At 42.6% G+C, this 25956-nt stretch overlaps 2 protein-coding genes across 12 annotated transcripts in view; one reads left to right on the top strand and one right to left on the bottom strand.

Annotated features, from left to right (window-relative positions):
• Window positions 1-11118, bottom strand: part of USP33 (ubiquitin specific peptidase 33) — an 82766-nt gene extending 71648 nt beyond the window's left edge. For 2 of the 4 annotated variants that reach the window (XM_054037153.1, XM_054037156.1), the window contains exon 1: window positions 11042-11118. The gene's annotated coding sequence lies outside the window, so the exon portion shown is untranslated. Of the gene's footprint in view, window positions 1-10570; window positions 10677-10703; window positions 10777-11041 lie in introns of those variants that run through there. The other 2 variants (XM_054037155.1, XM_054037154.1) reach the window with 2 other exon arrangements.
• A 345-nt stretch (window positions 11119-11463) lies between these two features.
• MIGA1 (mitoguardin 1) overlaps window positions 11464-25956 on the top strand; it is a 45584-nt gene continuing 31091 nt past the window's right edge. The window contains exons 1-7 of one of the 8 annotated variants that reach the window (XM_054037695.1): window positions 11464-11599; window positions 13385-13558; window positions 20695-20872; window positions 21424-21560; window positions 23208-23331; window positions 24364-24500; window positions 25285-25408. In XM_054037695.1, coding sequence (XP_053893670.1) covers window positions 13460-13558; window positions 20695-20872; window positions 21424-21560; window positions 23208-23331; window positions 24364-24500; window positions 25285-25408 — 799 coding nt within the window. In that variant the 5' untranslated portion in view covers window positions 11464-11599; window positions 13385-13459. Of the gene's footprint in view, window positions 11600-11701; window positions 11758-13384; window positions 13559-20694; window positions 20873-21423; window positions 21561-23207; window positions 23332-24363; window positions 24501-25284; window positions 25409-25956 lie in introns of those variants that run through there. The other 7 variants (XM_054037692.1, XM_054037689.1, XM_054037691.1 and 4 more) reach the window with 7 other exon arrangements.

Raw genomic sequence — 25956 nt, 5'->3', positions numbered from 1 at the left:
TCAGCCTTTCCTCATCCTCTCTATAGCCCAGATAAGATGGCATCCCTTCTTCTCTTTCTCCAAATCCTCCTTCAAGGAACCCACCAACCTCATGGTTTCACTTACTTCCTCTATGCCAATGCTTCCCAATTTTACATCTTGTCCACCCTTGACCAATCTCTGGTTACATCTACACTTAAACTGCTACAGTGCTGCAGCTGCATTGCTGTAGAGCAATCAGTGTGGCCACTCAGTACAGCGACCGGAAGGGTTCTCCTGTTACCATAGTGACTCCACCACTCCGGGAAATGGTAACAAGGTCTATGCAAGAATTATTTCGTTGACCCAGCACTGTCTACACTAGGAGTTAGTTAAGCTGACCTATGTCACTCAGGGATGTGAATTTTTTATACCGATGAGCGATGTGGCTGGGTAGACTTAACTTTTTAACGTAGTAGTCTTACCTACTGAACCATCTTCCAAATATCTCATCCAGTTGCCATCTCAAACTCACTCCAAATCAACTTTCTGTTTTTTTCTACCTTCACAATCACCATTGATTACAACCCTAACCTACCAGTTAAAAAGGCTGAATTAAGTTATTTGAAGATGAAACGATGCACTGTTTGGGTTTGGTTTAATCTTTGATTGGTTACCTGAGGTTACAGAGGGAAGCTGCTGCTTTTATCTTTTACCAAACTATATTTTAAATGCATGTCAAAGATGCCTAGAACCAAGTAAATATGCTTTTTAAAACTACATTATAAATCAAAACAATTAAATGAGCAGGGTTAACATCAAACCCTTTTATTTCTAAATTCAATATTTTCTCCACTTATCTGGGCCATTTTAGCTCCTCTGGAATGTAGAATAAGGAAATACTTTTGTTAGTGCAATACAGCCTCCCACAGGGAGACAGCACAATAATTGTGATACAAGCATTTACTTTTGATGGAAGATCTTTTGAAAATGTCAAAGTTTAATAGAGTTAACATTCATTAACACAGTAGCAAAATTATAAAAACAAACCAACTTACTTTATGAGCCAAAATGTTCTGACTTGGCAAGGCTAGAGTACTGTTGCAAACCAGTACAAATATCTTCCAAGCCCTGGTACCAGAACAGCGATTAAAAGTTAAAAAATGTCATACCCAAGACCAAGCTGCAACTAGAGAAGTGTTCCTCAAATTATTTAAACCAAGTCTCTATTTGCAGAATACTTTTAATTTTCCTGCCAAATGCTGCAATGAAGATGGTTTTCTGGATCAAAATGAATATAAACTTAACTGTACTTTTCATGTTTAAAAATATATGAAAGATTTTGCTCTTACACATTTTCTTACCATTAGATAAAATCTAAGCTGAAGTTAAAGTTTCAAAATGGTGAATCCTCCACAATTTCCTTTAACATTAATAAACTCCAGTTAGAATGAAGAAAGCCACTGAGTATTTGGAAGGGGTAGCAGAAATGAAGGCTTCTTTTTGCACTTATTACAAGCCCTTACCAAGGCATTAGAAATGGGTGACTGGGTTTTGAATAAAGTCTACACCAGCTGAAAACCTCAGTACTGTTTTAAGGCTGAAGATCAACAAAAATGCTTCACTTGGAAGGGTATAATGGATTAGTAAGGCCTAAAGGCTTAATTATTTTATGTAATAAGATTTCTGAATGTATTACTCCCGGTAATACAAAGCAAGCTAGCAGTGAGTTCATCTTGTATTACTGGATTAGTAACTAACAAGCTGCTTTAAACCTCTGGAATTGTGCCTCGAGTCCAACCTGCAGTCCTGAACAAACTAAGATTGATGAGTTCAGCTGAACCTTTCATGCAGTTAATCCAAAATCACAAATTCAGCTCCTATTTTTCCTACATGCAGCCTGTACCAAAGAGCAATCTGGAATCAAGAACATATATTCTCACTTATTTCTATCTATGATGAATGACCTCCATTAGCACTAGGCAGCAGTTACTGGCTTATACAGGGAATCCCATACTAATGCCAGACCCTCATATAGATGCGATCAAAAGGCTTCTCTCTTTTTGTTACCAAAATTAATTCCTTCCTTTCTTTCCTTCTATCCCTGTGGCCAAGAAACCAACTCATGTTCTGGTGCCTTATCCTTTCTTGACTACTGTAGTCTCTTCCTTGCTCGCCTCTCCTTTTTCCATTTTCCACCTTTTCTACTCCATCTAAAATACAGGGGCTAAGATTGTCTTCCTTTCTCATTGCTCTGACCACATCTCCCCCTCCCACAGTAGCCACTTCTCAAATATATGCACTGACTTCAATGTTCTCCTTTAAACTTTCAAAGTACTCCATAAGCTCCATCTCTGTCCTCAGTACTCCATTCCACTTTTAGCTAGTCCTGTGTCCATGGCTCACTTCCAGCTTGGTGCCCTTTTTCACTTTTATTATTTGTATGACTGTAGCATCTAGAGGAGGGGTGGCAAACTTTCTGGCCCGAGGACCACATTGGGGTTGCGCAACTGTATGGAGGACCAGGTAGGGAAGGCTGTGCCTCCCCAAACAGCCTGGTCCCTGCCCCCTATCCACCCTCTCCCACTTCCCGCCCCGACTGCCCCCTCAGAACCCTCAACCCATCCAACCCCCCCGCTCCTCGTTCCCTGACCACCCCGTCCTGGGATCCCCCGCCCCTAACTGCCCCCCGGGATCCCACCCCCTTACCCAACCCCCCCTGCACCCTGTCCCCTATCCACACCCCTGCCCCCTGACAGCCACCCCATATCCAACCGCCCTCTACTCCTCGTCCCCTGACCACCCCCTCCTGGGACCCCCTGCCCCTAACTGCCCCCCAGGATCCCACACCCTTATCCAACCCCCCCCCCACCGCTCCCTGTCCCCTGACTGCCCTTCCAACCCCTATCCACATCCCCACCCCCTGACAGGCCCCCTGGGACTCCCACTCCCCACCCTCCCTGTTCCCGATCCCCTGACCGCCCGCCCCCCAGAACCTCCATCCCATCCAACCGCCCCTTCCTCCCTGACTGTCCCCAAGTACCCCCCCGCTCCCCGCCCCCTTACCAGCAGCAGGAGCTCGCAGCTGTGACACCTGGCCAGAGCCAGATGCGCTCCCCACGCTGCCCAGCGAGAGCGGCGGGCCAGAGTGCGGCCTGCGCAGCAGCGTGGCTGCGTGGGAGAGGCCGGGGACTAGGCTCCCTGCCCGGGAGCTCAGGGACCAGGCAGGACGGTCCCGCGGGCCGTAATTTGCCCATGTCTGATCTAGAGGACCCAGCTGAGACTGAGACCCCACTGTGCTTGGCAACATACATACATTGAAAGACAGGTGTCACAGGTTGTCACCCCTGGGGTGCAGTCTGGGAGCTGTGAGAAAGCGCTCCATCCCTATAACCACTCAGTTGAATTGGCCCAGCTCCCACTGCTTTCTATGGTTGGAGACACAGCCAGTCTAACCCAGGCCCTGTTATCACCCAACACGACAGCAGGTGGCACCACACATCCAAGCTGAGCTTCCTGAGAGAGCAGCTTCACCCAAGCCGCTTAAATACATACAACAGACAGCAGCCAATTTTCCAGCTTTCCAGATTCTCCTTCGCCCCTCCCCCCCGGGCGTATAAACCCAAAATGATACTGTTTTGCACTACACAGGGAACTGTACACCGTAAGCTCATAGAGTTTGCTCTTCCCTCAACGTGGAGAGGAATATCCAACGGGGGGGGGGGGGGAGCGCCGGGGGGGAGGGCGGCCTGAGCACCAGGGGGAGGGCGGCTCTCCCCGGGGGCCGGAGCACCGTGCCGCCCCCGTCCAGGTGCCGCCCCCCTCCAGGTGCCGCCCCAAGCACAAGCTTGGTGGGCTGGTGCCTGGAGCCGGCCCTGACTCCAACTCACTGATTTAGATAAAGCAAAACCAAAAATTTATTAACTACAAAAGATTTTAAGTGATTATAAGGGATAGCAAATAGATCAAAGCAGATTACCTAGAAAACAAAAAATGCAAACTAAGCTTAATATACTAAATAGATTGGATATGAATTAGCAGATTCTCACCCTGAGAAATGATACAGGCAGGCTGCAGATTCTTAAGAGCAAGCTACACTTGCTTTACAGCTTGAACTCCCCAGGTCTTTCATACACAGGCTTGAAATCTCTTTAGCCTGCATCCAACACTTTCCCCAGTTCAGTTTTTGTTCCTCTGGTGTTTCCAGAAGCCGTCTTGTGTGGGGAGTGAAGAACGTGAGATGATGTCACTCACTGCTTTACATAGCTTTTGCATATGGTGGGAACCCGTTGTTTCAAAACTTGGTTCCCAGACCTGTTTGTGGAAAAATACGGACATCCCAAGATGGAGTCCAGAATCATGTCCTTGTAGAGTCATAGCAGCCATTACTTACAGTATCTGTAGCATTCTCAGGAAGGTTCACCAGGTGGGGGATAAGCTTCTCCTAAGGCCTACTGTTTTTCCTAATGGCCCATTGCCCTGAATAGGCCCTTCCCCACCATCTAGACTGAAAGCATCTTGCCTAGTGGGCATCACCCAGGTATAACTACATTTGAAACACAGATACAGTCAATATTCATAACTTCAGATACAAAAATGATACATGCATACAAGTCGGATAAGCATATTTACCAATGACATCCTATGTGACCCATCTTGCATAATATGCATCATAATTATGCCACAATCATAATATCATCATGAAAAATATGGGGTGCAGTGTCACAACAAGTCCTACCCCCAAAAAGTAGGCACAGGATAAAAGGAGAAACAAAGGCACAGAGAACTGAAACAACTCAATGAGGAAGAAAAAGTAATAACAGAAAATGTGAAAATGATAGGTGCTTAATGACTTTTTTGTTTCGGTTTTCACCAAGAAGGTTGGTGATGATTGGACGTCTAACATAGTGAATGCCAGTGAAAATGAGGTACGATCAGAAGAGGCCAAAATAGGGAAAGAACAAGTTAAAAATGACTTAGACAAATTAGTCACCAGGGCCTGATGAAATGCATCCTAGAATACTCAAGGAGCTGACTGAGGAGATATCTGAGCTATTAGCGATTATCTTCGAGAAGTCATGGAAGACGAGAGATTCCAGAGGACTAAAAAGGGCAAATATAGTACCTATCTATAAAAAGGGAAATAAGGACAACCCAGGGAATTACAGACCAGTCAGCTTAATTTCTGTACAAAAATAGATAATGGAGCAAATAATTAAGCAATCAATTTGCAAACATCTAGACGATAATAAGGTGATAAGTAATAGTCAGTATGGATTTGTCAAAAACAAATTGCGTCAAACCAACCTGATAGCTTTCTTTGACAGGGTAACAAGCCTTGTGGACAGGAGGAAGCGGTAGACTTGACTTTAGTAAGGATTTTGATAATGTCTCACATGACCTTCTCATAAAGAAACTAGGGAAATGCAACCTAGATGGAGCTACTATACCGTGGGTGCAAAACTGGGTGGAAAACCGTTCCCAGAGAGTAGTTATCAGTGGTTCACAATCATGCTGGAAGGGCATAACGGGTGGGGTCCCACAGGGATCAGTTCTGGGTCCAGTTCTGTTCAATATCTTCATCAATGATTTAGATAATGGTGTAGAGAGTACACTTATAAAGTTTGCGGACGATACCAAGCTGGGAAGTACTGCAAGTGCTTTGGAGGATAGGATTAAAATTTAAAATATCCAAACTGGAGAAATGGTCTGAAGTAAACAGGATGAAATTTGATAAGGACAAATGCACAGTACTCCACTTAAGAAGGAACTATCAGTTGCACACACACAAAATGGGAAATGACTGCCTCGGAAGGAGTACTGTGGAAAGGGATCTTGGGGGCAAAGTGGATCACAAGCTAACTATGAGTTAACAGTGTAACGCTGTTGCAAAAAAAGCAAACATGATTCTGGGATGTATTAGCAGCAGTGGTGTAAGCAAGACACAAGAAGAAATTCTTTTGATCTACTCCGCGCTGATTAAGCTTCAACTGGAGTATTGTGTCCAGTTCTGGGCACCACATTTCAGGAAGGATGTGTACAAACTGGAAAAGGCCAGAGAAGAGCATCAAAAATGATTCAAGGTCTAGAAAACATGACCTATGAGGGAAGACTGAAAAAATTCAGTTCGTTGAGTCTGGAAAAGAGAAGACCGAAAGGGGACATGATAACAGTTTTCAAGTATGTAAAAGGTTGTTACGAGGAGGAGAGAGAAAAATTGTTCTTCTTAACCTCTGAGGATAGGACAAGAAGCTTAAATTGCAGCAAGGGAGGTCTAGGTTGGACATTAGGAAAAACTTCCTGTCAGGGTGGTTAAACCCTGGAATAAATTGCGTAGAGAGGTTGTGGAATCTCCATCATTGGAGATTTTTAAGAACAGGTTAGACAAACATTTGTCAGGAATGATCTAGATAATTAGTCCTTCCACAAGTGCAGGGGACTGGACTAGATGATCCCTCGAGGTCCCTTCCAGTTCTATGATTCTGTGAACTTGCCCAAAAGTCACACAGTAAGACAGTGGCAGAGTTGGGAACAGAACCCAAGTCTCCTCATACCTAGTTCACTGTCCTACCCACGGGACCATAGCGCCTCTCAAGTGGCTACTATTCACTTGGAAAAACCTTCCAGTTAATGTGCTCCTACTTCCCTCCATTGTCTTCCCAAAAGCTTCTATCAGGATGTTCATTCTATCAAGCATTGGTCTCTATGGCTTTTAGCCAATACGGTCAGGGGAACAATCCCATGCTACAATGTCCCTAGACCTCCAACTGCCAGAAGCTGGGACTGGATGACAGAGGATGGATCACTCATAATTACCCTGTCCTGTTCCTTCCCTCTGAAGCACCTGGCACTGGACACTTTCAGAAGATAGGATACTGGGTCAGATGGACCACAGCACTGACCCAGTATGGACATTCTTATGTTCTTGTATATTGTATCATATGGTCATTGAACCAATCATGCCTTTGCTTTTCAAGATATGACCTGTTACTTATTTAGCACATTTTCATTTACAAGGTAAGTGACCATGTATAGCACCATGCACAATTGTGGTCCTATAGAAGTAAGGTAATGACACTGTTAGGCTCATCTTAAAAATCCAAATATATTATATAATACTCTTTCCTAAGTGTTCTGCTGAGCAGATTTGACAATTAGAGCAATGTGAATGGCATCTTACATCATCATGTTAGGCAGCCTCTTTCTCCATTTACTACTTATAATTCCACAGCACCATAGACTTGCATAGTGCTTAACACTGAAGAACCATCTCATCCATAAAGGTCCTATCATTGAAAAGGGTCCCTAACCCCTCAAACATTGAGATAGACAATTCAGATAGCACCAAAAGCATCCGACAGGCTCATGCACAGAACCTGAAGCTTACACCCCATTTCCACTTAGATTTAGATAGCATCACGATATATTAAAACAAAATATAAAGTATTTAATGTAAGCCATTGTTTTCATCTATCTCACTTAACTATAGAAATTCTATAGTTACTGGAATGAATACATAAATACACACATCCCACTTCCTTCATTATGTTGAAGTCCTTAAAATATACAACTATTTTACCAGGTGATTTCATAGGACTTTTTCCTGATTGCTAACCAATATGTACTAATATATAATGAACAGATCCAAATAAGTTTTGTAGGATTCTGAAAGAATTCATGTTCATCAAGATTAAATATACAGAAATAAAATCATGAGGAAACAAAGTCTTAGTCTGGGCACAAATAGAAAAATAATGCAGTTTATGTTAAGACTGTTTATTAAAAATACAACATTCAGAAAAGTTAACCAATAAAGATAGTGATTGCCTTATATGGTATTACATGCCAGTCATGGAAATGTAATTATCTTATGTAAGTAATTAAAAAAAAGTTGACCACTAATAAGAGTTAAAAGGATAAAAAAAAAAAAAAAAAACACCCCACACCCATCCACCCAAAGACCCTCACTTTGAACTTTGGGAAGAAATAAATGTGGATCAAATTTGGCTCTAATCCTGCAACTGGCTCCATGATGGCATAAGGGTTTGCCTGCGTAGATCAAGTTTTAGGATCAGGGTCTTTGTTTGCAACTGTGTTCACTTCAATAACCAGACATTCAAGTGCACTTATTTTGTTTTTTTTTTAAATAAAAGAAATATGGCTGCAGTGCTGTTAATGCAACATTATACCTGCAGATTTAAATATACAAAGGTCAAGAAATTCAAAGTTATGGGTCTTTCAGCAACTGTTATGCCACCACTTGTACATTAAAAAAATAATAATAACTGCATTCAATTTACATTATTGCAAAGTATGTATCCAAATAAGCTTCAGATTTATGTATCCAAATAATTAATTTGTAGATTTTTCTATCGTGTGTGTGTGTGTGAGAGAGATAAATATAAAGGGAAGGATAACCACCTTTCTGTATACAGTACTATAAAATCCCTCCTGGCCAGAGGCACAAAATCCTCTTACCTGTAAAGAGTTAACAAGCTCAAGTAACCTGGCTGGCACCTGACCAAAAGGACCAATAAGGGGACAAGATACTTTCAAATCTGGGTTGGGGGGGGAGGCTTTGTTCTCTCTGTTCCATGTGGCTTTTGCCAGACACAGATCAAAGAAGCAAGCAATCCAACTCCTATAGAGTTAGTAAGTATTTAGCAAGGAAACGCGTTAGATTATCTTTTGTTTTGGCTAGTGAATTTCTCTGTGCTGAGGGAATGTATATTCCTGTTTTTTTCTTTTTGTAACTGTAAAGTTTTGCCTAGAGTGAAATCCTCTGTGTTTTGAATCTGATTGCCTGTGAGATTATCTTCCATTCTAATCTTACAGAGGTACTCCTTTGACCTTTTTTCTTTCTAGTAAAGTTCATTTTTTTTTTTTTTTTAAGAATCTGATTGGGTTTTTTAGTATCCTAAAAACCCAAGGCTGGTCTGTGCTCATCTTGTTTATTCTCAAGCCTCCCCAGGAAAGGGGATGTAGGTCTTGGGGGGATATTTTGGGGAAATAAGACTCCAAGTGGTCCTTTCCCTGATTCTTTGTTTGAATCACTTTGTGGGGGCAGCATTTACCTAATCCAAGGTACAAGAATGAATTTGTGCCTTAGGAAAGTTTTAACCTAAGCTGGTAGAAATAAGCTTAGGGGGTCTTTCATGCGGGTCCCCACATCTGTACCCTAAAGTTCAGACATGTCAGGGCTCCCTCCTCACTCTGAGGTGGTTACCCTTCCCTTTATATTTGACAGTTTGTGTGTGTGTGTGTGTGTGTGTGTATACACACACACACACGTGATAAATGAACACAAAATTATCCAGTCCTTTCAAAAGTCCTGCTACAATAGGTCTTGATCTCCTGCAGCAGTAATTTCCTCACGTTGACTATAAATTGCACAAAGAATAGTTTTTCACATTTATTTTGAGTTTTGAGCATCTTTGTTCCTGCATTAAGAGATGTGACAAAAGGAACATCGCTTCTATTTTCACTTTATCCTTTAATTTACCAATTGACTAAAGATGCTTTACATTCTTCTTCCCAGGAGTAATCTCCCACCACTTCATTTTATGTAAACTCCATCAATACATCTATTCTATCCTTACAACATCAACAACGCTTTATCAGCCCAGACACAAAATTTACTTTTCCACACTTATTATGAAACAATGCCATATTGTTAGTCAACTGCCAATAGCATGTTCAGTGATAACACTGAGAAGAACAGAAGAAACTACTGTCCCTGCTCTGAGATGCAAAACTCACCCTAGGCAAATAGTATTTTTACAGGCAAACCATTTTCATTACCCTTTGTTCTTGTAATTCCTGTGCTCTCTCAATAAAAGGAAACTCAAAATAAAACCACACTCAAAATGAGAGTATGCTTTTTAGGTATAAGGTCATTTGTTTAATTTTCCATCCTATTTTGATACATCCAAACAACTCATTTACTTTTTTTTTAATTAAAAATTCCACTAATACAGCATAGGGAACTGTACACCCTAATTCTATGAGGATTTTGCTAGCTCAGAGTCCACCATCATGTAGAAGTTTAGATTGGTTTTCACAATAATGAGCCTATTGCAGTATTTGTTCGGCACATTTTATCTACTGCACAGCACTGCTTACATTTACAAGCATTACAGCAACAAGAGAAATGTGTCTAGGTTTCATTTTATGGGAAAGCATGCTATCCTATCCCTTCATTCGATTAGATCTTTCTGAAGTTTGTCTCCATGCCCCTTAGCTATCACCACCGTAAAATAAATGTAAATCACCGGCAAATACTGCCACATGGTTATGTACCTTTCACCCCGAACGGTTATACTTTAATACTGGGGCTAAGAAAGTATTAACATCCTAGGAAAACTCCGCTTAGGGAGACTTGATGTTCACAGCTACCCACCCAGCTGTTCCCGCAGAGCGCCCACACTCTGCAGACCCCTCCTCGCTCAGGCGGCCCAATGGCTGATGCTGCAGCAACGCGAGCGGCTCTGAGCGAGCAAAGCGAGAGGCACGGAGCGGGACCGGCCCTTGGGAGCGGGCAGCAGCGCCGAGCAGACCCCGCCGGACATCCCGCCCCTGACAGGCCCATTACACAGCGCAACCAAGGGCAAACCTGCTTAGCGGCGACCAGACCCGCCCCTGGTGCTGGCCTCTCCACCGCGCTCCCTCCCGCCGGCTACCGCTGCCCCTCTCGTGAGTTAGGGAACGAGCAGCCCCTCCCCGCCGGCTCGGGGAGTGGCACTGACCGAGAACAGGCTCTACATGACCGCTGCCTAGGAGGGGTCGCGGCACCGGCGGCGCAAGGGGGCGGCCTCGCACGGGGAGGGCGGGTCCGAAGGGGGGGGAGGGCGTGCCGGGCGCGAGGGGGGCCGGGGCAGCGCTGGGGATTGGCGGAGGCGGCAGTGTCAGAGCCCGAGGGGGGCAGTGGCAGCGCGAGGGGAAGGGCCCGCCCGCCCGCCTCAGGGAAGGAGCCACCAGGGAGAGGGTCATTTCTCCGCAGGAAGGACCCAGCGCCCAGATGAGACCGCAGGCGACGTGCGGAGGTTGGCGTCCGGGCCGAGGACTCGCTGCGCGGCGGCCTTACCTGGTTCGCGGTGCCCAGCTCACAGGGACCCCGCTATTCGCTTGTCCCTCGCTGCCCGCACCGGCGGTTCCTTCCGCTCGCCTGCTGCTCTCTGCCCCGGATGCTGATGGGCGCCCCTCACAAAGATGGCGATGCTTGGTTGTATGTCCCGCACACATTCCGATAGCTTCGCCCCGCACAAAGATGGCGGTGCTGAGCGTATCGCACATTCCGATAGCTTCGCCCCGCACAAAGATGGCGGTGCTGGGTGTATCTCACACATTCAGATAGCTTCGCCCCGCACAAAGATGGCGGTGCTGGGTGTATCTCACACATTCAGATAGCTTCGCCCCGCACAAAGACGGCGGTGCTGCGTATCTCATTCACCGGTTTGTCCCGCACTGAGATGGCCGTAATCGACTCTTGCACTGTATTACCCACGTGGTGTAGATGGAGACTCCCTCCAGCCCGTGTTTTATTTTTTGACACCGGAAGTAGATCTCCTGTCTGTCTCCTAGCAGCGGGCGGATGAGGGCGCTGCTGGGGCAGGGCACTGGTTGCTGTTCTCACCCCCGGCAGGTAACTTGGGGCGTCGGCTGGAGCCTTGCAGCGCAGCCTGGGTGGGGTGTAGCTGGCGGGAGGGAGCCTTTGTCTGCGCATGGGGGGGGTGTTGTGCTGTGTGTTCGTCCCTTAGCTGGCTGCGGCCATTTCTCGGCGCGGGTCCTGCTCCTGAGCGGGTAAGGGCAGAGCGAGGCCCCTCACTGGACCCTCCCCGGGTCGCCCCGCCCTGGCCTCGCAGGGCCCCGAACCCGTGCAGCGTGACCCGGGTCCCGGGGGCACGGGGGGCTCGGCGCGGCCCAGACGTGGGGACCGGGCCTCTGCTGGCGCAGACCGGCTGGGTGCTAAGCGAGGGGCCCTATGAACACCTATCGCGGAACCCTAAGCCAGGTGGAGGCAGCTGTCAGCCACCCCGGGGCAGGTGTGTCCCCCGCCCCAGCGGCAGGCTGCGGGGGTTTGCTAGCGCTAGCCCGCCTGAGGCGGGGACAAGGGTGCTCAAGGGTGGTGGGGAGAGCTCTGGGCTTCTGCCAGATATAACTGGTGCTGGCTGAGGAGGTGAGGGGGGGCACAATTTAAAGGTTAACCTCCTGCTCCAAGCTTGAGTCAGGTCCCACCAGACATGCTTCCCCTCTTATCCCCAGTGGCCCCTCCCTGCAGCTCCCAAGTGTTAGTTCCCTGTGGAGAGATAATGGCAAACAGGTAGGAGCTGCAGGGAGAGGCCTCCTTGCTTTAGCTCTACAAAGAGAGGCAGCAGCTTTTCCTGCTGCGCCCAACTGTTTGCTGTTGCCTTTCACCATGGCCACAGCTCTCCAGCTCCAGCAGCTGCACTGCAGGGAGGAGGCCTTGCAGCACCATGTGACTGAGCCAGTCCAGCAAACCCTGGCAAAAATCTGGGGGGTCGTGTGACCCCCCCCCATGCCCTTCCCCCATGCATTGCCTCTGGCTTCTGCCAATAGGGAGAGGGGTCTCGGGGCTTCAGCCCTGTTGGATGTGTCTGCCAGGTCTTGGGGCTGAAGCCCCAAGCCCTGGCAGTTACACCCCGGCTCTCGAACTTCTGAAGATTGTCATATCCTGCTCAGAGGGTCTCCCCCTGCCATATGATGAACTACTTGACAAGTACCGATTGGCCTGTCTCTACAACTGACCCTACAGCCTGTCTGTGTGGGCCTTCTGCTTTTTTGTTTACTCCAGTAAGTAGTTTGTCCAAAGGAGACTTGTATCTAGAATTCTTACTACATTTTACTTTGTATCTGGCTTCATTGAGAGTAAATAGTGAAATTCCCTTTAAGAAATAGAAGCTGCAGCAACTTTGAGCAGCCATGTTATTTATTCCCCATTGTGTGATTGTAGGAGATTCATACCTTAAAGGGGAGAGAGGCTACTTCAGGTGCTTAAACTCTATGGTCACTGATTATTCAATTTTAAGATTTCCAAATCTTTTTAGACATCAAATTTTGTTTCCTAAGAAATAGAGATCATGACTTGCAGAAGTAAATTCAGTATGGGGGTTATGAATAATAAAGGAACTGAAGTCTCTATCTTGCAAGCTGTTCCATGTGTGGATCACCATGTTTGAATATGGGGATCTTTCTCTACAGAGCAGTTAAAAGTATTTCGGCCTAATTTTATCTCCGTTTTTCACCCTACTCTTGGTAGTTGCTACTGAGAACACTAATTTCACCCCTTCATGTAAACGTTATCCAAAATAAACATGCATCCTATAATGTAAGGTTGTTGGAAGTTTTCAGAAGAAAACTATTTATATGCTTGTGATATATAATTTAACATGTAATTTTCATTTCGCAGACTGTGAGATACCATGTGCGACTAAAATGTTTTCGAGGTAGTTTCACTTAATGAGGTTATGGGAGAGAAGGAGCCATGTCGGAAGAAGCTGTTAGTGAGACACACTTTTCTTTGAGGACAGCAGCTTTACGGGTATTTGATTTTCCCCTTTCCTGGTATTATTCTGTCATCCAGGTAATTAATATATTTCAGTAGTCTCATTTGTGGTGGTCTTTTTTTAGAAACAGATCTGAAAATGTTTCATGGTTAATTTTTACAATGTTTGTTTTAAATGCTAATTCAGTTATTCTGTGCATAATATTTGGTAGTAGCAGAGGCTACTCTCTCTGCATTAATATATGCCAGGGGTGGCCAACCTGTGGCTCCGGAGCCACATCCAGCTCTTCAGAAGTTAATATGCAGTTCCTTGTATAGGCACCAACTCTGGGGCTGTAGCTACAGGCGCCAACTTTCCAGTGTGCCGGGGGGTGCTTACTGTTCAACCCCTGGCTCTGCCACAGAACCTGCCTCCACTCTACCCCTTCCCGCCCCCACCCCTGAGCCTGCCGTGCCCTCGCTTCCCCCCCCCCCCCGCCTCCTATGTGCCATGATACAGCTGATCGGGAGGTGCTGAGAGGGAGGGGGAGGTGCTGATTGGCAGGGCTGCCAGTGGGCGGGAGATGCTGGGAGTTGCGGGGGGGGGGAGTTTATGGGGGGGCTGCTGACGTGTTACTGTGGCTCTTTGGCAATGTACATTGGTAAATTCTGGCTCCTTCTCAGGCTCAGGTTGGCCACCTGGTATATGCCTTCATTGCAACAAGTCTCTGCCGATAAGTCAAATATCACACTCTTTATGTTCAAACATGATTAATCCTTGAATAGTATTATTTGGTTCATTTCAAAACGTTCTCCTAGAGTGTTGATTTTTTTAATGAACTTGTGCTAATGAATTGTCACACTAAATATAAAGGTTAATGAGGTGAGTGTTATTAACTATCAGAGTTACAAACACCTCAGAAATGGAGGTTGTTCATAGCTCTGAAATGTTCCTAACTCTGAATAAAATATTATGGTTGTTCTTTCAAAAGTTTACAACTGAACATTGGCTTCATATAGCTTTGCAACTTTACTATGCAAAAGAAAAATACTGCTTTTCCTTTTTTTTTTTTTAGTAGTTTGTTTAACACAGTACAGTACTGTATTTGCTTTTCTTTTCTTTTTTTTTTTTTTTTGTCACTGGTGCTGCCTGATATGATTGCGTACTTCCGATTCCAAATAAAGTGTATGGTTAACTGGTCAGTTTGTAACTCTGGTGCTCAGAACTCTGAGGTTGTATTGTGGGTAATACATACACAGGGGTGGTCCATAATTGAGAATCTCTTGGTTTACATCCAGCCTGTTTTCTATCTTCAACACCCCCTTGTAACTGAAAATCTTCAAAAGTTTTAGCTGGTAGCTCTGTGAGTGTCAGGACTGTGGGATGCCCCAGAGCTGGGTTTTGGAAGGGAGTGCCGGTGTCTGAGCCAGGTAGCCCTACGGCTGGGCTCTGATGGAGAGTGTCTGTGCTGGGGGGTACCCCGTGGCTGGGCTTTGGGAGAAGAGGGTGTGGGTATCTGGGCTGGGAGTGGAGGGGGGCATGGCTGGGCTCTGGCAGGGAGAGAATGAATCATAGAATATCACGGTTGGAAGGGACTTCAGGAGGTCGTCTAGTCCAACCTCCTGACCAATCCCAGATTTTTGCCCTGATCCCTAAATGGCCCCCTCAGGGATTGAACTCACAACCCTTGGTTTAGCAGGCCAATGCTCAAACCACTGAGCTATCCCTTCTGGATGTCTGAGCCAGAGGCGAGGGAACCCACAGCTGGGCTCTCGGGGAAGAGGGTGTACATGTCTGGGCTGGGGTCCCCCACAGCTGGGCTCTGGGAGGGAGAAGGTGTGGGTGTCTGACTTTGCAGCTGGACTCTGTGGTGGAGGGAGTGCAGGTGTCTGGGGTGGGACGCGGCTGGCCTCTTGGGGAGGAAGGTGCAGGTGTCTGGGCAGGGGGGCCCTATGTCTGGACTCTCAGGGTGGGGGGGAGAAGGTATGGGTGTCAGATCCTGGGGGTGGGGGGTGTGCAAGTGTCTGAAAGGGGCCCGGCGGCTGGCTTCTGGGGGAAGAGGGTGCAAGTGTCTGCGCCAGGAGGGCCCTGCAGCTGAGCTCTGGTGAGGAGGGGGTGCGGGTGTCTGGGCTGGGGCCATGGCTGGGCTCTGCAGGGATGGGGTGTAGGTGTCTGGCCCCGCAGCTAGATTCTGGGGGGAAGGGGCAGAGAAACAGGGTTGTCGTATGGATTTCTTTAACTCTCTACTCCTGGGGGGAATCTTTTTGTTGTTGTTGTTGTCTGTATTGTTGCAGAGGTAGTTGCTAATAGGTATTTTGAAGTAAATTACCAAAATAATTGAAACTGGCATAATTATATAGTGCTATTTTGACACACAAAATTTGCAGAATTTTAAAATATTGTGCACAGAATTTTTAATTTTTTGGCACAGAATTCCCTTTTAGGGTATTATGGCTGAAGAAAAGGCCATGTGTCCTGTTGCCCTACTATGTAGAAAAAGGTGGAATGCTAATAGTCTGTAAAATAAATAAATAAATAAAATCGGATCCAGAACTTGTTCTCCATTTAATCCATACAGCGACATTGACAGGAAATCAAAACTTGATCTACAGTCAGGACCGTCTACAGATGTTTCTAAAAAGTAAATACTGTGATTCATATTTAATTTCAATGTATAAAACCAGTGGCTTCATTAAATACATTATGTATTGAAATACAACTATAAACATTTTTATGGTGTATAACTTTGCATACTTGTTAGTACCCAAAATAAGATTATCCGGTATTTTTCTTGTTTTACTATAAATAATGAGAATAGTCACTGCTGAAATACACTCATTCTTTCTCCTGTAAAATCAGCTCAGATCTCAACTCACTGAGTTCGCTGGTCTCACCCTGTGTTGCTGCAATGTTGTACCCAAGCTAATGCACTCTATAAATATTGTGTCCAACTCTGGGATTAATTTTATATCCTAAGGCTCTCCCTTATGTCTGTTCAATTGTTTGCCATCATATATGCATGCACAATTGCATGAAAAATAAATCTGAGAATATCTAATGAATTTTTTTTAAACCTGAATCATATGTAATTCATTATTATAAATAATTGCAACTAGATTTTGATTTAAATACCTGTGTGTATTCTTAAATATTCTGTTGATATTTGCTCACTGTAATCTTGTTTTGCAGTGCTGATGGGTTTTTAATGCTTTTCTCTTTGGATTAGTTCTGACAGTATTTATTAGGGCTGTCAAGCGATTGAAAAACTCATCGTGATTAATCGCACTGTTAAATAATAGAATACTATTTATATAAATATTTTTGGATGTTTTACACATTTTCAAATACATTGATTTCAATTACAACACAGAATACAAAGTGTACAGTGCTCACTTTATATTTTTTATAAATATTTGCACAGTACAAATAAGAGTATTTTTCAATTCACCTAATATAGTGCAATCTCCTTCTCTTGAAAGTTGAACTTACAAATGTAGAATTATGTACAAAAAATAACTGCATTCAAAAATAAAACAATGTAAAACTTCAGAACCTACAATTCCCTCAGTCCTACTGCTTGTTCAGCCCATCGCTCAGACAAACAAGATTGTTTACGTTTGCAGGAGATAATGCTGCCTGCTTCTTATTTACAATGTCACCTGAAAGTGAGAACAAGTATTTGCATGGTACTGTTGTAGCCAGCGTTGCAAGATATTTACATGCCAGATACTCTAAAGATTCAGATGTCCCTTCATTCTTCAACCACCATTGCAGAGGACATGCGTCCATGCTGCTGATGTGTTCTGCTCAATAACGATCCAAAGCAGCGCAGATCAACACTTGTTCATTTTCATCATCTGAGTCGGATGCCACCAGTAGACGGTTGATTTTCTTTTTTGGTGGTTTGGGTTTCCGCATCAGTGTGTTGCTCTTTTAAGACTTCTGAAAGCATGCGCCATACCCCATCCTGATCAGATTTTGGAAGGCACTTCAGATTCTTAAATCTTGGGTTGAGTACTGTAGCTAGCTTTAGAAATCTCACAGTGGTACCTTCTTTGCATTTCGTCAAATCAGCAATGAAAATGTTCTTAAAACGAGCAACATGTGCTGGGTCATCATCCGAGACTGCTATAACATGAAATACATGGCAGAATGCAGGTAAAACCATAGCCCAGGAGACATACATGAAGGGACATACGAATATTTAGCATATCTGGCGTGTAAATACCTTGCAATGTCGGCTACAAAAGTGCCATGCGAACATCTGTTCTCACTTTCAGGTAACATTATAAATAAATGGGCAGCATTATCTCCCATAAATGTAAACAAACTTGTCTGTCTGAGCAATTGGCTGAAAAGCAGTAGGACTGAATGGACTTGTAGGCTCTAAAGTTTTACATTGTTTTGTTTTTGAGTGCAGTTATGTAACAACAAAAATCTACATTTGACGTTGCGCTTTCATGACAAAGAGATTGCACTATGGTACTTGTATGAGGTGAATTGAAAAATACTATTTCTTTTATCATTTTTACATTGTAAATATTTGTAATAAAAATAGCAAGTGAGTACTGTACACTTTTGTATTCTGTGTTGTAATTGAAATCAATACATTTGAAAATGTAGAAAAACATCCAAAATATTTAATAAATTTCTATTGGTATTTTGTTGTTTAACAGCGTGATTAAAACTGCAATTAATCGTGATTAATTTTTTTAATCATGTGACTTAACTGCAACTAATCAACAGCCCTAGTATTTATATAAACTTGTGTTTTCAATCTTGGACTAGAAACTAGATCTACAGCTCTGGCCAAGATACACTGTGAGGGTGGGGATGAGGGGGCAGAGGTGGCTCTAGACCACTTTCCAGTTGTCTTACCCTGGGATTGGCTAAAGGCTGGCCTTGCCTGCAGTGTAATTTGCAACTTTAGGGCTTCTTTAAATTACACCTGGCTAATTATAGCTCCAAGCAATCTACAGCTGAGGATTGCCAGATGGCTGAGATGCTCCAATTCCCCTATTCTGAGGGAGGCGCATGCTGTAAAAGATGGCTGAGATGCTCCAATTCCCCTGTTCTGAGGGAGGGGCATGCTGAGGTGCTCCAATGCCCCTATTCTGAGGGAGGGGCATGCTGTAAAACCACTATGCCCACCCTCTGTGGGAGCCCCAAAGTGCTGGGTTTCTGTGTTCTGCTCTCTACCACCAAAACAGCATAAATCCACTACTTATGATCTGGCCCCTTATTTTCCATTTAAATAATTTTTTTCTTTACTTTCCTGAACTATTTGCTACTTCAGATTTTCAAAGTTTTGTTAATATTTTTAATTCCAGTTGTTGCATATTTAGACTGCTTCTCATTGGTATCTGAACATTACTGTTTATCACATTATATAGAGAGTGATTCATGGAAGAAATTGATAGAAGTTAGAGACTTAGATGCTGTCTAAGGCTATTATTTAATCACCTAGTTTATTTCTCTGCCAATGCAGAGTTGTTCTTTATTGTGCATTTATAATGTCGGGTTTTCTTTAAAATTTAATGTTAAAATTTCAAATGGAAGTGGCCTATATCCAGACAAAAATGTAGACGTAAAATATCACTCTGATAGCCAAATACATGTGTTTCAAACTAAAAAAAGGAATAAATTATGTTTCTTAAATCGTGGAAAGGGGAGGGATGCAGATTATTCTAAAACATTAGTCCAGTGAGGACTTTGCTGTTCCTCCATGGTTTTTTTGTTTGTTTGTTTTTAAAGCTGTTAGGTAAATAATTTGGAAAGTAGCTATGGTATCTTTGACAGTCACTGAAATTTAAAAATGCTTACGTGAAAGTTTCAGTGTCAATTCCTTAGGTAGCCAGTAAAATTGTAATAATGCTTTAAAAAGATCCCAACTTTAGGGGTATATCTTTAGTGAAGATTTCACTCAGGTGGCTGGCACCCAGGATTGCCTACCTCTGGTGTCAGAAGCCACACTGCAAAGCCATAACTGAGTTACTGTGTCTTCACTGGTGCTGCACTCACTACTCCTGGGGAATTCTGCACCAAAAAATTAAAAATTCTGCCTATTTTATTTGTCAAAATAACACAATATAATCTCTCTGGTTTCAGTTACTTCAGTAATTTATTTAAACTACAATACAATGGATGGAGAATGAGAGTGGGGAACATTGGAGGAAATGCCCAGCCCCCCTTGCCTAATAGTAATGTAGCTAGATTTGACCCTTTATTTCTAGTTATTAGTCAACAAATATATGCAACCATATGCTCAGTGTTGCATCGTAGGCAACTGAAGGGCAAGTGAGGGCTGGGGAAATCAAACTCACAATTTATATTGGCTATTGACCATCTTCAGAGAGGTCAGAAGCAAACAGTTAATGGAGCACATTTTTTCAGTCCAAAAATTTAGACCAGTTCTAATCACTGAAACACCATAAGCATTTATAAAACCATACTGTCCTTTTTACACCAGACTGGCAATGTAAAGGAGCCTTACAACTTTTACCCCTGTTTTATACTCCTGGGGGAATTCACAAAGACAATGGGAACAATTCACTAAGCAGGCGGGCTGCTACATTCTGCTCTGACTGAGGGGACAGAGCCTGCCCCACACCTACCTTCTCAGAAATACGCTGAAGCCCTGTTCCTCCATGCCAAGTGTGCCGCAATAGAGAGCGAGAGGGGCAGTGACGCCCCCCGCCAACAATGATTTATGTCTCTACTGGGTGCCCAAACCAACCTGCCTGCACTGCCGGAGAAGGGCGCGTGACTACTCTTGTGCCTTCCCTTTGCTTCTGTGTCAGAAGTCATTTTTCTGCAGGAAGCAAGTAAATCTGCGGGAGGCATGAATTCTGCGCATGCGCAGGGATGCAGAATTCCGCCAGGAGTAACTCACCCATGTGTGTCATTAAGTCATCTGGGGCATATCCCATAATTCGTTGTGCAGCAGTAAGCTGAGCGGCTCTGATTCTTTCCCAGTGAATTGTGGAAGACCTTGACTATCCTGGGCATGCAGGGGGAATTGTGGGAAGGCATTGAAGGACTGTCAGCACACACGTGATTTAGATTGTCTTCATTGCAAAGCGGGTGGGTTACCTCCAGGCAGCTTTGGTTGAAAGCGCCACTGTTCTCAGATTAAAGGGTTTTGTGTGTGGACAGGAGAAGGAATTAGGGGCCATGACTGAATCAGAGCTTGTGTTAAGTCTGCAATGATGACATACTCATGATTTCATTTCAGGTAAAACTTTCCCCTGGGTTGAAGAAGCTGTTTGTAGTAACAGCAGTAAGTGCAGTTTCTGTAATTTTTCTGGCCCATCATTTTAAAAGAAAACGTGGAAAGAAAAACACAAAAGTGTCAGCATGGGAGCCAGGCCATCTTGTATTAGAATGTACTAAAACAGCTGCATCAGAAAAAGGTACATGAGAGAACCAAAGAAGCCTTTTTTCTTCTCTTAAATAAACCTTTAAATACTATGTAATGAAACTCAAGACAGATTTTTCTTTAATTTTGGAAATAAGGAAACTGTGTAATTCTAATGTATTTAAAGAAAATAACAAAATAGACAAGAATAACAACAAAAATTAGAACACTATAATAACTCAGGCAGACATTGCTCTGAAAGCTAATGTTTTAATTATAATCTCTGAAAATAAAATCTTTTAATCAAAAGCTTTTTGAGAGCTAATAGTTACTGCTAAGTTTCCAACAGTTCTGAAGATATATCTTGAATATTGATAGAAGTATTTTTGATATCTTTTAAGAGCAAATAGTTTTAATATTATGCTCATTCTTGCAGGTATTTTGATACTTTTATATGTAAACATCAAATTCGGAAGATAAGATTAATGGTTCAAGTTCTCATGAGACATAGTGAATAATTAGATAAAATTCAGAGCTGAACACCTGCTGATATAATGAATGTTTCTGGTTGCAGAAGCTTTTAAAATTAGTCTCTCTGTTTATTAGGTTCCAGTTGTTCCAGTAGCAGACAAAACTTGACTCTTTCTTTGAGTTCAGCCAAAGAAAAAGGATCTCAGTCTTGTATTTATGCAAATGGAGGACTTTTCAGTAAATATTCTGGTTCAGTACAAAGTTTGGCCTCGGTAAGTATTAGCTGTTCTTAAGGATCTGTTATACAGTAAACAGAATAAACTGCTGAACTTTAATTTTCACTACCTATCATGAATGCACACAATGATTCTCTTGAGCTGAAAATGTCTGGCTGTATGGGCTGCACAGCCTCAGAAGGCTAGAGATGCTGGGTGCACAGTAGAAAGACCCAAGCGTGGTGAAGGTTAGCTAATCTTCTACGTAGGAGTGAGCTAAGTTCCACATGAGAACAGCTTTGAAGGTGGAGGAGGAGTTCTCATAAATCCTCTGTTTACTTTGTATATCTCCCTCTGGACATGTCTTTTACTTTTTTGTGCTAGCACAGCTCAGAGGAGGTCATACAAACCTGGTGTTGGATAGCTCGGAGCAGTGGGAAGAGGACTTGTTCTTCTTTGAGTGCTGATCTCTATGGGTATTCGCAGTGGGTGTGGATGCCCCTGGGACCAGAAATTCTTTAATAGCAATGTCATAAAAGGTCATGCAGACTGACCACCTCTCCAATTCCTTTTCTGCTGCTTGGGATCTGGGATTCATTGGGATGGAAACTCCTGTGTCCATTTTCTATTCTTCAGCATTCTGTTGTTTGAATCCGTAAATATTGTAATTAGTTTTTAGTGTTAGTCAGTTGGGAATCGGGGGTGGGAATTCCCCATCCTTTGTTTCCCCCATGATTTTGGGCATCTATTATGACCAAAGATCCAGGCATTAAGCCTTGCCTGGCCTACCCCTGGGTCCTTGCTGTGAGCAACCCATGAGAGAGCTGCCTGTAGTGCCTTCAGGGAAGCTCATGTCCCCTCGAAGTGCAGCATCTGTTGCACTTTCCCTTTGTGTACCAGGCAATCTCATGAATTCAGGTTCCAGGGACAATTTATGGAGCTCTCCACGAGGCCCTGTTTGGATCCTGCTCCCTCCCGCTACCCTTCCACCTACCTGGAGCCATCAGGTGGCACTCTTATCTAGTACTAGTGGTTTGGAGTCCTCCTCCAAGTACAGGAACTCCAGAAGCAGAAATACAAACAAGACAAAGGCAAGAGGCCCCTCAAGAAGAGTGACAAATCCCTGCATGAAGCTTCAAAAAATAGATCTGCCTTTCCCCTTCCTCCAGCACCGCTCAAGATTCCATGCCCTAGAACAAGTGTACCTGGAGATCACATTTCTTCTAGGTGGTAAAGAAAGATCAGAGTGGAATTTTTTTCACTGTATAGCAGTAGTACCTAGTGAACCTGTAAAATATCCAATAAAACACAAGGCTAGAGATCAAGATTTATTTTTTTAAACTTGGTTTTTTATATGGTTTTACAATCAGTCAAACTTAGTTTTGAAAACTAACCATTACAGATTGCTGATTATATTCTTGTTGTAGTAATGGATTATTACTGATTAATTTTTGTCGTGCATTTGAATTTCCTAGTGAGACTGAGTATTAACACTTCTATTATATCATTTTTAATACTTGAATGTGGTGTCATGAAAAGCAATTAACATTACTCTTGGCCTGAAGAGAGCCAATACTTTGTTATACTTTTTGAAATGTAATCTGTTACAGTAACTAGTTATAATAAGGGCTATGTAGTGCACTGCACCAGGAAATAATTATTATTAAAGTACCCTTTGTTTAACAAAGCACCTCACTTTTTTAGGTCCAAAGTGTCACCTCCTCTCACAGTTGTGCTTGTGCCAATTCCAGTTCCTGGGACAAAGCAGATGAAGATATTAAACTTGTAAATATTCCAGTGACCACACCTGAAAACTTATACTTGATGGGTAGGTTATAATAATATGTGGTATGTTGCAGTACTGTGTTTTTGCTAGCCACTTTCAGATGCTTTAAAATTTGAACAGATTACCAGTGACTCCTTCACAATATTTTCATGATATGCTTCCAAGGCCTCCTAAAAGCTTGGTCTTTTTACTTATGCTAGACAAAGTATCTCCTAGAGAGAGAGATCCATGAATTCTTATTTTACCGAAAGCCAATAAATTCGGTTTATAGAAACTAATTAATTGGAATTAAGATAGGCACTGAGATTTTTAATTAGAGCTGTGTGAATAACGTTTGTTTGGTCCACTGGCAATTCTGAAAAAATCTTAATAAATAAATGGTTTGGGGTCGAACTGAAAACAAAATTATTTGACAAATCAAAAAGTCAAGAGATTTTGTTTTGGGTTGAATGAAATTATATGAAATGTTCCAATTTTTGACAATTTGTAAAGGTTTTCGACTAACTTTTGATAACATTGAAAGAAATTTCAAACCAAAAAGTAGTTTTGAAATGAAAAATTAAAACTTTGCTTTTCAACATTTAGAATTTTGTTGTTGTTGTTAACATAGTTTGGCAAAAACAATGTACATTCATGAAATGTTTCAGCATCAAAAAAATCTGTATTTTTATTTTGGCTGAAAAAAGTTCAGCCAAAAATTTTCACCCAGCATTTTAATTTTAATTAATTTAGAAAGATAAATCTTTCCCAGATATGACATGCATTTTTTTTAAAAGATGAAGTAGACAATATATGTTTGTTACATTAACAGATTGGTAGTTAATATAAAATCCTGTAAGTAGGAGAGAGATTTTTACTGAACTCCTATGTGCTTTGTTTTAATCATAAATTACCTCTTGTAATGAACTTAATTAAATTACTGGCAATTCCAACATTATTTCCTTAAAACAACATTTCCACGTGTACTATAATTTATCTTATTTTTTGCGTGTGGTTAGTTGTGGACAGTGAAATGTCCGGAGGATTGCAGAGGATTTCTGTTGATGTAATGGAAGTGTTCATGATCTCCTGTAGGTATGGAGCTTTTTGAAGAGGCACTACGTCGATGGGAGCAGGCACTGACTTTCCGTAGCAGACAGGCTGAAGATGAAGCAAATTGTAGTTCCATCAAACTAGGAGCAGGAGATGCCATTGCAGAAGAGAGTGTAGAAGTGAGTATTATATACACTATAGTATATAGTTGTAGCATAGCCAAATGTCTGAAAATATTTGAGTAACAGAGCTCAGCTTCTACTGCAGCTGCTGAGACTTCTTCTGAATATCTGCAGTTGGAGGACTTTTTCTCTTTTTTTCCTCCACCTCACCCTTTTCCCCCAGCATTAGCCTGTTTTTAGCCATACAGACAGTTGTTGCTCCATTAGCATTCCTCCTGGAAGATATTATCAAACCACCACACAATCAGAGGTGTATTGGCATTCCCTGAACCAGTTCTCTGCAGCACACCCATTGGTCATTTCCTCCCTAAGCGTAAAGAAAAACTCTGTGAGATGGAATAGGGGCTCAGTACAAACCCCTCCTGGGAGGGAGGACTAATTGGTGAACATGCACAATGTAATACAATTAAACTTTGTTCCCCTTGCCCATAAAACTCTGTTCTAAAATGCCTGATAGTAAAATAATCTCAATCACCATGGTGTTCATCATCACTAGTGCAGTAAATATCAGGAATGATAATTTCATTCAGCTTACAAAGATTTTTTTTTTAAATGCTGGTTTTATTTTACTTATGCCTAATAAGGTGCATCTGTACCCGGTAGGGCAAGAATTTTAGATGCCTGAGCTCTTTGACAATGTCTGTTGAACTTTTTTACTGCATAGTTAATGGAGTACTGTGAACTCTTTGAAGGCTTAATAGTTTTAGTGTTTTAAAAAGAAGTAGTTTAGAAAGAAACGTGATTTTCTGTTGAGTACAGTATAATTTAATTCTGCTTGCAGGATATCATTAGTGCTGAATTCATTCATAAGCTTGAATCCTTGCTTCAAAGAGCTTATCGTCTTCAGGAGGAGTTTGAGGCAACCCTTGGGGCATCTGATCCTTCTTCCCTAGCTAATGATATTGGTGAGTTCTTCTATCTTTATATTTTTATCATTCTTAACATGATCATCCAGACGGTTAAAAAAAAAAAAAACAAAGACCCAATAAACAGAAATATACTGAACAGTAAATGGACTATCTACACTACAGAATTCAATTTTTATCCCATTATCTGGCTTTGTATAATTACATGTCATTTGGTTCAATCTCCAAACTTTACCCATCTTTATAAATGGGCTCAGGAAGAGTATTTTTCTGGTATATTTATATTACTCAATGTTCCAGGATTTCTGAACCCCAAAATATATTATAATATTTGTAGAATAAGAATATATGGACCTTAAAGTGTATGAGTCTATTTAAATTGGCTAGGTAAGATGATACTTATAATGGGTTGATATGGGTTCTTTGAACTTTCTGAACTGCTAACAATAATTTCTGAAATTTTATTTGGAACTTGGGAGAGTGCAAGGATTGCAAGAAAATAATTATGGCACAGACCTACAAAAAATGAAAGAGATGAAATTTTGTAATTATCCACACACACATCTGTCCTGAATCCCTAATAAATT

The sequence above is a fragment of the Malaclemys terrapin genome, chromosome 8, assembly GCF_027887155.1.
Source record: "Malaclemys terrapin pileata isolate rMalTer1 chromosome 8, rMalTer1.hap1, whole genome shotgun sequence".
Classification (NCBI taxonomy): domain Eukaryota; kingdom Metazoa; phylum Chordata; order Testudines; family Emydidae; genus Malaclemys; species Malaclemys terrapin.
This window is presented reverse-complemented; position numbering and strand designations above follow the sequence as displayed.